Genomic DNA, 15,083 nt, shown 5'->3' on the forward strand with positions numbered 1-15,083 from the left:
TTGGTGGATTAAATTGACATTCCAATATCGTAGTCACACCAAACGCGTCCGGGATCGGATAATAATCCTTCCACGGTTCCACCTGTTTGTGTAATCATTATTCTTCCACCACTCTATCAATTCTACTAATTCTACCAATATGAATACAATTATCTTCGATACCCCTCGCCAAAAGGTTACTCAACGTCTAAGGCACGTACACCCCTTTGCCCGCCTCTTAGAGCCCCTACTGACGCCCCCAGGCCACCCCTCGACGAATCCGCTACTATTGGAAACGATCGAGGCCGCAGCCTAACAGCTACCTACTACTACTCATAAACGCGTTAAAAAGCCCTCAAAAAGAGCCCAAACGGATTCACAGCCATCGTCCTCCCCTACATACTCCTCTTCTACATACTCCTCCCAAGCCAGCGATACTCGACCAGCCGCTTAGTCAACACTACCTACCCTATCAGCTCAGCAATCCACTCAGTCAGATCGTCAGCCAGTCACTCAGTTATCCACTCAGTCAGCCACTCAGCTAGCCACTCAGTCTAATACTCTATAAGAGGAGGAGCAAGAGGAGGAACTACAACAGGTAAATGCGGAGAACACTGCGGAGAACACTACGGAGAACACTGCGGAGAAACCAAGCGGCAACAAGGCCACCATCGTCAAGAACACGGCTCAGCTCTCCAAGATCCCACGTCATATGCTCTCCACGATTCCACATCAAATCATCACTCAGCAAGCGGAGAACACCACTGCAACTTGGCCTGTTATCCCCACTACATTGAGGAGCAAGAGAGGAACTACAACAGGCAAATGCGGAGAACACTGCGGAGAAACCAAGCGGCAACAGGGCCACCATCGTCAAGAACACGGCTCAGCTCTCCAAGATCCCACGTCATATGCTCTCCACGGTTCCACATCAAATCATCACTCAGCAAGCGGAGAACACCACTACAACTTGGCCTGTCATCCCCACTGCATTAATATGGTACATCACTGCAATAACGTCACAAGAGGAGGATCTACTATCACAGTCAATTGGGCCTCTACAGAAGGAACATCGGACGATACATATTTGGACGAATTGAAACCGTCCGATGTCTACAGCTATTTCATTATTCGAAAGATTTCACTGCGGCAGGAGATATTGTGGGATTCACACCACTAATTGGCACGTTGTCTCCATTTCTTTCCGGTATTTCGATACTTCTTGCCATAAGGACGTGGCCTTTCTCTGTTTTTTATGGGCAATTATTACGAATCAATCCTCCACACTCAATACACCTTCCTAATTAGGCCTTAGCGCGCCTCTCTCCGCACATATATACCTGTATGTAGGTCAAAAACGCATAGTAAGCGATCAGAGTTCGATTTGACTTAGGGCTAGGGCTAAAATTCGATTTGACTTAGAAAAATCCAACTCCATGAATTTAATTCATGGGCCTTTACTTGTTAATATCTAATAAAATTAATTTAATAATTTTAAGATATTTAATATACGCTTTTATTAATATAACTAATAATTAGAATATTAATTAAATAAATATAATCTTTAATTCTAATAATTAGAATAATATAGTAATAAATTAATATTAGTATTAAAGTAAATAAAGTATATATTATATTAAGTAGAGAAGCGTTAATAACTAAACTAATTAAAGTTTTAAATTAATAAAATTAAATATTAATTCTATATTAATATTATTATATATTTTTAAATATATAATTATTAATTATAATATTAATTAGAAAGAGTTAATTTTTAATTTAAAATATCGAAAATAATATAGCGATATATTATTAAAGTAATATAAGTTTCTATTATAGCGAGAAGATAGAATTTATATATTAAATATTAATCTTATTTTATTTATTTATATATCTCTTTTAATTTCTCTTTAAATATCTTAATCTTATAATATTAATTAGATCTTAATCTAGTATAAGCTTAGCTTTCTTAATTAATAATACTTAATATAAAATATTAATAAATATATTTTAATATAAAGATAGTAATAAATCTTACTTTCTTTTTAATATTAATAATAAAAAATAATAAATATAATAATAAATAAAGATAATATAGATTATATAGAATTAGTTTAAATTTAATAATAATTATTAGTCTATTTATTAAGATTTAGAAATTAAATTTTTTAGAAATAAATATAATTTAACGAATATACGTTTATTAATTTCGAGAAGCTATATATTATTTATTATTATTATAATAAGATTCTAATTTATTTATTTATAGATTATAAATAAACGGTATAATAGTATATATTAAGTTTAAGAGATATATTAAGAAATCTAATTTAAGTAATTTATAATAAACGAATCTAATTAATAGTTATAAAAATTAGATATATTTCTAAACTAGACGATATAGATTATTAATAAATAAAATAATAAATAGAATATCTAACTTATTATTTACTCTAAAAAAGATAATATTAAAATTCTTTTATAATATTAAAAGATCGAAAGTTTATAGGCGATAATTTCTCGAAATAATTTTATCGCTAAATTATAAATATTAATATTCTATTTATAATCGCTAATAATTTTAAAATACTACGATTTTTATATTATCTTAACTTTAATATATAATTAAAATTAAAATTTATTATAAAGAATTAATTAATAAAAAAAGCTATAAAATTAGAGATAGAATTTTTAAAAAAATTATTAATCGATAATATTAAAGTCTCTCTAGTTTTAGATTATTAATTATTTTATAACTACTAATTATTTATAATAATTCTAATCTTTTTTATTAATATTAATTAATAATAATATAAGATTTTTATAGATTTTAAATATATTAAAGATAAATATACTAGCTAAAAACTTATAAGTATTATTAATTTAATTCTTATAAAATTTAAAATTAAAATTTATATATTTAAATTTATAATTAATAACGCTAATAATAATAATATATTCTTTAATAATTTAATATTTTATCTTTTTATTTTTATAATAGATAATCTATTTAATATTAGAGAATTTAAGTTTTTAAATTATTTATAATATATTCTTTATATAATATACGTTATTTAATTAATTTTAAAAGAATTTCTAGATAATATTAAAATTATTTTAATAAATAAGAAATTTTAGAGAAATTAAAGTAATAAAGAAGATAAGAATTAAGTTTAAATAAGTATAATTAATCTATCGATAACTTTAATAAAAATATAATATTTCTTATTATTATTCTAATTATTATATTATTAATTATATTAAGATTTAAAAAATCGCTATATATATTAATATTAGCGATTAATATAAAGAGATCTTTTTTATATTATAAATTAAATAACTTTAAAATAAGAATATTTTAATATTAGATAAATATTAACCTTCTAAAAAAAAGTAATATTATTAGAAATACTCTTTTAAGCTTTTTTAGAATATTAAAACTTATTAGAATTTAACTTATTAGATATTAATCCGCGCTCTACTTCTTTATATCGATATTATACACTTTTTAAAAAGAAAATTAATTATCTATTTAAAATTAAATAATAAAAAATAATTATAAATAAAAATTATAATCTAGATATTTAAATAATTTTTAATTAATTTCTAATAGATTTAATATTTAATTTAACTTATTAAGTTTTTCTATAAATTTATAAAATTAATAAATAGAGAAAAGAAGATTATAATTTATTATATTTTTAATATCTATAATTATCTATTTAATTATATAAATAAAAAACTTAGAAAATTAAGAAGAAAGAGAATTTCTTAAAAAAAAGAACTTTTTAAAGCTTTTAAGACGGCTTATAAGAAATTAATTATCTATTATAATCGAATTTAATTAGATTTAAGCTATTTATATAAATAAGTTATATTTTTATATTTAAATTATAATAATATAAAGTTAAAGAAATTAAATTAAAAGATTAATATTAGAAAGAAATTATAAATAAAAATCTACTAAAAAGCGCTTAAAAATATTTTAAAATTATTAAAATATTAATATAAGTAGTTAATTATAAAGAGCTAAGCGAATAAATTAATTAAATAAAAATATTTCCATTAAATAATAAAATTTAAGATTAAAAATTTAAATAATAAGAATAAATATAATTAGTTTTAGTAGTATAGAAGAAATAATAAATCTTTTAATTATTATTTTAATTATAATCTTACTTCTAATCTTTATAAAGCTTCTTTTAATAATCTAATAAATCTTCTAATTTTAAAATAATAAAAGAAATTAAAGTTTAAATATATTATAGTTACTCGAATAGCTTATAATATTCTTTATTTTTTTATAAGAATTATTATATATAAGCGATATTTCTTAATAACTAAAAAATATTATAATACTTAAAAATATTCTTTATTAGCGATATTTTATATTCTAATAATAATTCTTTATATAAAATATTAAGAAAATAAATTTAAATAAATTAAACTTAATTTTAAAAAAGATCTTAATATATTAAATTAGATTAAAAGAGCTAATAGTACTTTATATAAAAATTTAATTAATAATTATAATAATTATATTAATAAAGATAATAAATTTATAAAAAGTATTTCGATAAACTTAATATTTATAAATTTATTAAAATATATTATTAATACTCTATAATATATAAAGAGATAATTAATAAATTTATAATTAGAGAGAATTAATAATAATAGATTTAATTTAAAAAAAGATTTAAAATAATATAAGAAGCGAATTTATTTATAAATAGTTAATAAGTTTAATTAGATAAAAATAAATTTAGAGTATTTAAAAGAATCGCGATAGAGTAGAATAGAAGAGTAATAGAGGATTTAAGAGAAGAATAAATATAAAGTTTATTAAGCTTATTTAACGCGTTAAAACGAATATATAAATAAAGATAATTATAGAATTTTATTCTTATAATATTTAAAGATTTAAAATTTAGAATATTCTTTTATATTATAATTTTAAAAAGAAGAATAGAGATACTTATAATTCTAATTATTATTCTAATTATTACTATTAATAAGAAGATAAATAACTATATTAGATTACTCTTTATATTTCCTCTCTCTTAATAAAGAAGAATAAATATATTCTATATATCTTAATTAAATTATTCTATAAATATAGAAATTTTAATCGAGATATTTTATATATATACTATTTTATAATATAATATTATAAATATATTATATCGTAGAATATCCCGCTAAGATCTCGAATCTATATTAGAAAAATAAAATAATATTTAACTCTACTTATACTATATTCGAATACGATATAATATTACTTAATATGAAATATTTCATAGAATATATTATATCTTTTCGACTAGTATTCTCGATATCTCTCGCGAAAACGTTACTAAATACTTTAGATATATATATCTCTTTTTCTTATCTTTTAGAGCCTCTATTAATATCTTTAAGTCGCCTCTTAGCGAATTTGCTATTACTACTTATAAACGCGTTAAAAGACTCTTAAAAAGAGTTTAAATGAATTTATAGTTATTATCTTTCTCTATATACTTCTTTTAAATTAGCGATACTCGATTAATCGCTTAATTAATACTATTTATTCTATTAGCTTAGTAATTTACTTAATTAGATTATTAATTAATTATTTAATTATTCACTTAATCAGCTACTTAATTAGTTATTTAATTTAATACTCTATAAGAGAAGAAGTAAGAGAAGAAATTATAATAGATAAATATAGAGAATACTACGAAGAAACTAAGCGGTAATAAGATTATTATCGTTAAGAATACGACTTAGCTCTTTAAGATTCTATATTATATTAATTATTTATTTAGTTAATTACTTAGCTAGTTACTTAATCTAATACTCTATAAAAAAAGAATTTATAATAGATAAATACGAAGAATACTACGAAGAAATTAAGCGATAATAAGATTATTATTATTAAGAATACGGCTTAGCTCTTTAAGATTCTACGTTATATTAATTATTTACTTAATTAATTATTTAGCTAGCTACTTAATCTAATACTTTATAAAAGAAAGAATAAGAGAAGAAACTATAATAAATAAATATAAAGAATATTACGAAGAAACTAAACGATAATAAAATTACTATTATTAAAAAAACGGCTTAACTCTTTAAAATTCTACGTTATATTAGTTATTTACTTAATTAATTACTTAGCTAGTTACTTAATTTAGTACTCTATAAGAGAAGAAATTATAATAAATAAATACGAAGAATATTATAAAGAAATTAAGTAGTAATAAAGCTATTATCGTTAAAAATACGACTTAGCTCTTTAAAATTCCACGTTATATACTCTTTACGATTTTATATTAAATTATTACTTAATAAGCGAAGAATATTACTATAACTTAATTTATTATTTCTACTATTAATATATATAAAAGAATAAGATAGAGTTAAGTTTAAAAATCTTAAATTTATATATATAGTTAATTATTAATTTAAAGTTACTACGCTCTTTAATTAAATCGACTAAGTTAGCTCGATAGTTCTTTTAAGCTTTCTTATTAAAAATTTATATATAGAAATTTTATACTCTAAAATAATTAGCTTTTTACGAATATTATTACTTTATAATTTCGTAAATTATAAAAGCTTAATTTACACTTTCTAACGCTATAAAAATTATAAAGTTTAATCTATTATTAATAAATTAAATAAATATTTAAATATAATAGTTATAATAGTTATATTAGACGTATTTAAAATCGAATAATAATTCTTTCATCTATTTATATAATTATTCTTCTTTTATTATTTTATTAATTCTATTAATTTTATTAATATAAATATAATTATCTTCGATATTTCTTATCTAAAGATTATTTAATATTTTAAATATATATATTTCTATTATTCGTCTCTTAAAGCTTCTATTAATACTTTTAGACTATTTTTTAATAAATTTATTATTACTAATAATCGAGATCGTAAGCGAGCTTAATAGCTATCTATTATTACTTATAAATATATTAAAAAACTCTTAAAGAGCTTAAACGAATATATTCTTTTCTATATACTTCTTCTAAATTAGCGATAATATCTTTTAATTTAATAATATTATCTTCTAAAACGCGTCTTTCTCCTCTATTTATTCTTTATTATCTTATTTTAAAATCTCTTAACGCGTATTAGATTCTAAATATTATTAAAAAGAAGCTTTTAAAAATATGATAATTATATTAAACGCGTTCGAAATCTATTCTCACTATATTAAGAAGTAAGAGAAGAAACTATAATAGATAAATACGAAGAATATTACGGAGAAACTAAGTAGTAATAAGATTATTATCGTTAAGAATACGACTTAGCTCTTTAAGATTTCACGTTATATTAGTTATTTACTTAGTTTAATATTCTATAAGAGAAGAAGTAAGAGAAGAAACTATAATAGATAAATACGAAGAATATTACGAAGAAATTAAGCGGTAATTAAAAAGCTTACTTTCTTAATACTTAAGAGTTAAAATCTTAAATGGCTTCTACGCTAAGAAGCTAGTAACTAATTAGATTATCGAATTTTACTATTTTTAGTCTAAAATATACCTTATTTCTTTATTTTCGATCTAAACGCGGGTATATACGGGTATATTTAAAAGAGGAAGCTAAAAAAGAACTTTAAATTCTTTAAATCCACCTTTTTTAATTTCTTTTCTTTTATTAAAAATATAATAATAAATTAAATACGTAGAGTTATAGAATTACTTATACGCTTTTAGATAATATAGCGTAGATGAAATTTAATGAAATATTCGTCTATCGAGCTTGCGAGACGAGCCTCTCCGGGGAGCCCTCGGAGAGCTCTCGGAGAGAGCCCCGGGTCAGGGGTTTTATAGGGTCTCCCCTAAGTTTATCATAACGTCTCTCTTAATTCTCAGAGTTAGAAGGGGGTCTCCCCGTAAGTATATCATAACGTCTCTCTCAATTCTCAGGGTTAGACTCCTTAAAATCTCTTAAGCCCTTCGGAGCTCTTTAAGGGCTCTCCGAGAGCTTGTATCGGAGGGGCTGTCAAAGCAATCTCGAAATTAATCAAATATCACTAAAATAACCAAATTTCGAGCTTGCTTTGACAGCCCCTCCGATATAAGCTCTCGGAGAGCCCTTAAAGCGCCCCCGAAGGATTTGAGAGGTTTTAAGGAGTCTCCCTGAGAATCAGATAGTCAAAAACCAGTACTCCGCAAGCTTTCCACTACTGGGAAGCCCGCGCCCCAGCACATATTAAGGTTACCATCGTCAAAAACACGGCTCAGCTCTCCAAGATCCCACGTCACATGCTCTCTACGGTTCCACATCAAATTATCACTTAGTAAGCGGAGAATATCATTGCAACTTAGCCTGTCATTCCCACTGCATTAAAGAGTAAGAGGAGGATCTATAACAGGCAAATGCGGAGAATACTGCGGAGAAACCAAGCGGTAATAAGGCTACCATCGTCAGGAATACGGCTTAGCTCTCTAAGATCCCACGTTATATGCTCTCCACGGTTCTATATCAAATTATTACTCAGCAAGCGGAGAATACTACTGCAACTTGGCCTGTTATCCCTACTGTATTAATATGGTATATTACTATAATAACGTTATAAGAGAAGAATTTACTACGACGATTATAGCTAATTAAGCCTCTATAGAAGAAATATCGAACGATATATATTTAAACGAATTGAAATCGTTCGATGTCTATAGCTATTTTATTATTCGAAAGATTTTACTATAATAGAAGATATTATAGAATTTATATTACTAATTAATACGTTATCTTTATTTCTTTTCGATATTTCGCTTATAAGAGAAGAATCTACTACGACGATTATAGCTAATTAAGCCTCTATAGAAGAAATATTAAACGATATATATTTAAACGAATTAAAATCGTTCGATATCTATAGCTATTTCATTATTCGAAAGATTTTACTATGATAAAAGATATTATGAAATTTATATTACTAATTAATATATTATCTTTATTTCTTTTTAATATTTTAATACTTCTTACTATAAGAATATAATCTTTCTCTATTTTTTATAGATAATTATTACGAATTAATTCTTTATACTCGATATACCTTTCTAATTAAATCTTAGCGCGTCTCTCTTCGTATATATATATTTATATATAGATTAAAAACGTATAGTAAGCGATTAGAGTTCGATTTAACTTAGAGCTAGAGCTAAAATTCAATTTAACTTAGAAAAATTCAACTTTATAAATTTAATTTATAGGCCTTTACTTATATTAATATAATATATTACTATAATAACGTTATAAGAGAAGAATCTACTACGATAATTATAGTTAATTAAGTCTTTATAGAAGAAATATCGAATAATATATATTTAAACGAATTAAAATTATTCGATATCTTACTCTAATAGCTATTTTATTATTTAAAAGATTTTACTACGATAGAAGATAATATAAGATTTATATTACTAATTAATATATTATCTTTATTTCTTTCTAATATTTTAATACTTCTTATTATAAGAATATAATCTTTCTCTATTTTTTATAGATAATTATTACGAATTAATTCTTTATATTTAATATATCTTTCTAATTAAATCTTAGCGCGCCTCTCTTTATATATATATATTTATATATTATATAGATTAAATTAATTTTATAATAATAAAAGTAGATTAAAAACGTATAGTAAGCGATTAGAGTTCGATTTAACTTAGAGCTAGAGCTAAAAATTAATTTAACTTAGAAAAATTCAACTTTATAAATTTAATTCATGAGCCTTTACTTGTTATATATATAAATTTAAGATTTTTAAGCTTAATTCTATCTTATTCTTTTATATATACTAATTATAAACTTATTTCTAAAGTCGATTAATAATTTAACGAGATATTTCGATGATTATAGTAATAATTTAGATAGTAATCTTAGTCTTAATTAAAGTAAATACTTAAATTTAAGTCTTATTATTATAATTAATACTCTAAGTATTAGATATATTAATAAAAGATAATTAAGATAGAGAATAATAAGAAGATTTCTATCTATTATACTATATAAACGAGACTTATATATTAAAAGTCTTTATACTCTCTCTTTATTCCCTTACGCTATAACTAGTACTTTAATATTATTACTATTATATATTCTATTAATATCGCTATTATATATATACTTTATTCTATATATACTTTATCTATATATACTTCATATATATATACTATATCGCTATTATATAGAGTATTAATACTTATTAAAATAAAGAATAATAATACTATTTATGAAATTTAGAAGTATACTAAGCACTTAGTTCTATTTAAACTCTTATCTTAATATATCTAGAACTTTTAATATCGACCTTCGTAGAAGATTTAAATTAAAGGTTTTAAAAACTATATTATTAATTTCTCTCTTATTCTTTAACGTATATCGAGAAAATCTTAAAAGTAATCTTAAATACTCGTTATATTTATAAATTTATTTAAGAATATTATTATAGAATATACCCGACCAGATTTTACACATTAATATTTATTATATTTTTACTTAAAATTTATTTATTTAAATTATTATCTTAATTAATTCATTAATTAATTTAAATTTTTAAATTAATATTTAATAATTTATAGATATAAGTAAAGATATATAAAGTTTTATTAATATTTATTTTTAATTTATTTAATTATTTAATTATTTTAAGATTTTTAATTTTTTTTAAAAAGCTTAATAACTTTAGAGACTTCGAACTTTAAATTTAGAAAATTTATTATATTATTATTATATATATTAAGAATATATTTATAAATTTTTATAAAAAGTAATAATTCGATTATCGAGTAATAATATATCGAAGTTATAGATTATTAAGTCTTTAAAATAATTTCGAGATAGCTTCGAGGTAGCTCGCTCCGAGGCAAAGCTACCTCGGAACTTACTAATGCTTTTTTTGTTTTATTCCATTTTATATATATATATTTTTTTTAATGATATATACCTAGGGGTAAATATCTCATATTAGTCAAACCACCAAAAAAACGAGGCTTGACAGGGTTTCCTACTCAGACCCACTGCGTGGGGCCTTTTCTGAGACTAGAAAAGATTGGCATGCATGCCACTTACGTTGTTTAGAAAACGGCCATAGGTGGCAAGCAAGATCTTGCAATCCATGTATCTAGAAAAAGAAGCTGATCTTGTCAACGTGCCAATAATGTTTATTGGCGGGGCGCCTGGGATACCTGTGGGCTAGAAACATGCACAGTCGAATTCGAGGTGTAGAGAGGCATATGTGGACGCGGACGTAGCATAAGTGGGCTTAGAGTAGCCACTATCTCAGCAGGGCTCGATTTTCCAGTGCGTTATGCTATCATACACAAGAAGGTCGAGCTACACAATGCAAGGGAACACTTTGCTCTGGGGCCTCCTCACTAAGTTGAGTAGAGCTTACTTCAAATAACGTCACTTGTAAGCCTTCGTCTTCGCCTTCAACTTGCTTTCTCGTCTCCATTTACTGCCTGCACGCATTTTTCCAAGAGCCCTTTTTCTCCGAGATGAAGGATAGCTTCCATAATATTGCGGTCTTCTTGCTCTTTTTCCTGCTCTACAAGCTACACAAGCACATTGTCAGCACACGTGTTATGGCCAAGACGTTAAGTTGGACCTGGCGACTCACTCGCTGATAGAGTCCGACTCTCTCCTTTCTTCCTTCATTTCTTCTTACCTCCTGGCTCCCCGCCTTATGGCTTGCCCTTTCTGGCAATCCGTGCAAATACTTACAGCGGCTGCCTCGTTTGCAGAGACCTTTATGGAGGAACTCTCGGCATATCTGCTTCGGCTTTGCACGCTTTGGAGGCGCAACTCTCTCGGGCCCGTTTCGCTTTGTGGAAGTCTCGTCAGGAGCTCCGTCGTCACTAGCATCGTCGGAAGATGAACCGCTGGAAGATGTAATATCTTCAGAGACTGTCGAGGAAGAGTCGCAGCTCGAGTCGGACGAGGAGACACTTGAATCTTGGATCGATCGGTCCATCCCAGGGAAGGAGTGTCCGTCGCCTTCTTGTCCGTTTGAAGGATTCGCTTGATCAGGGGCACTATCTGCGTTGAGAGCTTTGGGCGGAGGATCTCGTTCTTCATCCGCTAATGCCGGCTGCGAGGTCGGTGTCAAAGGATCAGGCACTATGCTTGCGGTTTCTTGAAGCTCTGTCTTTACTAGGTCGGTGTCCTCAATCTTTGCGCTGCAAGATCCACCGCTATCTGATCGCTTTCTCTTCTTGCTTTCATTGCCGAGGGCTGACATATCCGTTCTACCCATTTCCCTACTAAATTCTACCTGATCTTTGGATGTCTTGGCCTCTGCTTTGGCAATGCGTCTCTCTTCCTTCTCGAGCTGTTTTCGAAGCTTTTCCACTTTGCGCTTGGATTTCGCCGCCGCATCTTTGGACGTGGTTTCACTTTTCTTTCGCTGCTTCTCTCCTTCCGTCGTCTGCTTCCGTCTTTCATTGACTTCCGTTCTGTGCTTTTCTTGAGCTTCTCTACGAACTTGATTGGTTGCTCTCTGTTGCTCTTCGCGCTGCCGCTTACCCTCTGCAATCTCTTCAGCGCGCGCTTTAGTTGGAAATTTCTTCTTGCGTTCTTCTATCCAGGCTGTGATATCTGACGAAGATTGTAGGGTGGAAGTACGACCTTTAAAGTCGAATTGTAAGCTAAGGAGACGTCAGTGAGCTATGGCTGGTAGATTGCTGCCAATTAATATGCTTACAGCTGAGGGCCTTGACCAGTGCTCGCAGCCACGGCGGCAAGTCTGGCCTCTTCGTCTGCGTCGTCTTCCTCCTCTTCACTGGACTCATGTTCCTCTGCTTTAGGAGTCAGACCTAGCTGATTATGTTTTCGCTTCTTCTTCCTGGGTTTCCTAGTAGTTTCATGAAGTGCTGGTGGTTTTATAGGGAGAGGAAGTGGACCTCCAAAGCTGGGCACTGCGGGTGCAACTTGAATTCGGTGATTCTGGTTTCGCGGTCTGTGGAAAACTTCTCCATGTCCACGTTTCTGGCCTCGGCCACGATATCCTGGGAAAGGATTTGGAGATTCGTGACGGCCAGAAGGGAAGCTCATGGGAGAGCTGTGTCGATAAGGTGAATCGTGGCCGTTCGATAATCCATGCTGATGTGCGTTGGTTCCGTTCGCAGTCGGCTGGGCATGTTGCTGAGTCTGATGACCAATTGGCTTTGCATCAAAGCCCATGCGTATCGGTGGACCCATCAGTAGAGGCTGACCAGCGTGGGCGTTTGTTTGGAACGAAGTGTGGTTTTGAGGTGCAGGCAATGGGGCTTGAATAGTGGGGAGTGAGGGACTGTAGCCATGCGAAGAATACTGCTGTTGCCCATTGCCATTTTGGGTAGAGCCATTTCTATTTGCAGTATATGCTACTTGAGGTGATCGGGCATCCAATGGAAAGGCCGGGATTTGCTGCCCATAGCCTTGACGCAAAATAGTGGGATATTGAGGGAGCTGTACCGGCGGATAGCTGGGCAGGGGACACCCACTTGTTCTGTAATCATTTGTATGAACATTGTAACCCATATCGGGCGGTAAGTGGTGCCTGCTGACGACATCCAAAGAGGAATTGCCGTAGGATGAAGTCGATTGCGAGGAGCCAAAGTGTCCACGTCTTTGATTACCTCGATTAGAACCATGGCCATATCCTCGATCACTATGATCTCCTCTTTCTTTACTGGTGACCGCTCATCTTCGTGTGGTAATCCAACTCTCGATAGAGAATGAGGTTACATGAGGTTTTTCCTTTGGCTTCAAAAAAATCTTTTCACCCACCTAAAAAATCCCCCAATTTAAAAAAAAAAAAAGCTGTTGGGGAAAAAAGGGAAAAAAACGGCGGCGTCCTTCCCTCCCCCCTTCAATCCAAAAAAAACCAAAAAAAAAAAAAAAAAAAAAAAGAGTATTTTTCCCCCCTAAAACACAAGCGACTTTTTTTATTCTTTATAATAACTTTATTATATTAAGTTTAATATAATTAAAATTACTACTTTACTTCTACTTCTACTTCTAATAAGAAAGAATTAGATTAAGTTATAAAATGTTAGAAAAGAGATATCTAGACTAATATAAGAAAGGAGAGACTTAAATAGCGTAATATTCTTCTTTAGAGTATACCTTTACTATTAGAGTATTAGCTAATAAAAATTAAGTATTATATAGCTATTAGTTATCTTTTAAGCGATATAGAAATTACTTTATATATCGTATTTAGTCTTATATAGACTATTATTATCTAGAATATACTTTATAAAAATATTAATTTATATATCTCTCTATAGAGTACTTTAGATTCTATCTAAAAGTCTATCGATATTTCGAAGCTAAAAATCTTCGTCGCTATTATAATCTATATAAGAATCTTTTATTTTTCTACTATTTATAATTATTAGAGAACTAATAAAATTACTTCGATAACTTTATTAATTACTAGAAATATAACTCGAAATCGCTATATTCTTCTTCGAAAATTTATTTATTACTTAGACTCTATCGAAGAGAACTTTAGAATTATTAAAATAGATAGATATAAATAGTCTATATAATATAAAAAGCTTTAATTATTTATAAATAAGATATAAAGTAATTAAAAGAAGCTTTATATCTTAAGTTCTTATATTATAATTAATAAATATATAATTAAGAAGATAAGATATATATATTATTTTATAATAGCTCTAGGTAAATTAATTAAGAAGAAATATAAGCTATTCGTAATTAGCGATAAGAGCTATCTCTATAATTATATCTAATATTCTTCTATATAAAGTCTTAAGAATAAATTAAAAGTTAAAGATCTTAAAGATATATTAGTTATAATATTTAAATTAATTATTAATATACTACCTTATAACTCTATTCTCTTTATAAATAACTATTTTATTAAATTTAAGCTAACTATAACTTTAAAAGATAGAGAAATTATAATATATAAAATTATAAAGTTAAATCGATTAAATCTCTTAAAATTACTTATAGAGATAAAATAAGTCTTTATAAGAAATATTTTATATAAAGTTCTCGCTATAGTAATTTAGAATAATATATTAATAATAATCTAATAAGATAATAATCTTATTCTAGTCTTAATT

The 15,083-nt window shown here is 27.2% G+C and overlaps 1 protein-coding gene across 1 annotated transcript; it reads right to left on the reverse strand.

Annotated features, from left to right (window-relative positions):
• Positions 1-11,432: 11,432 nt before the first annotated feature.
• On the reverse strand, positions 11,433-13,521 carry HO173_005333 (uncharacterized protein; the record flags this gene model as incomplete). The annotated part of the gene is made up of 3 exons (XM_037307251.1): positions 11,433-11,555; positions 11,621-12,647; positions 12,704-13,521. 3 exons carry the CDS (start codon positions 13,519-13,521, stop codon positions 11,433-11,435), a joined length of 1,968 nt encoding a protein of 655 aa, XP_037165891.1.
• Between the last annotated feature and the right edge of the window lie 1,562 nt (positions 13,522-15,083).

Source organism: Letharia columbiana (assembly GCF_014066305.1).
Source record: "Letharia columbiana isolate WasteWater2 chromosome Unknown Sc0000014_s0, whole genome shotgun sequence".
NCBI lineage: Eukaryota > Fungi > Ascomycota > Lecanoromycetes > Lecanorales > Parmeliaceae > Letharia > Letharia columbiana.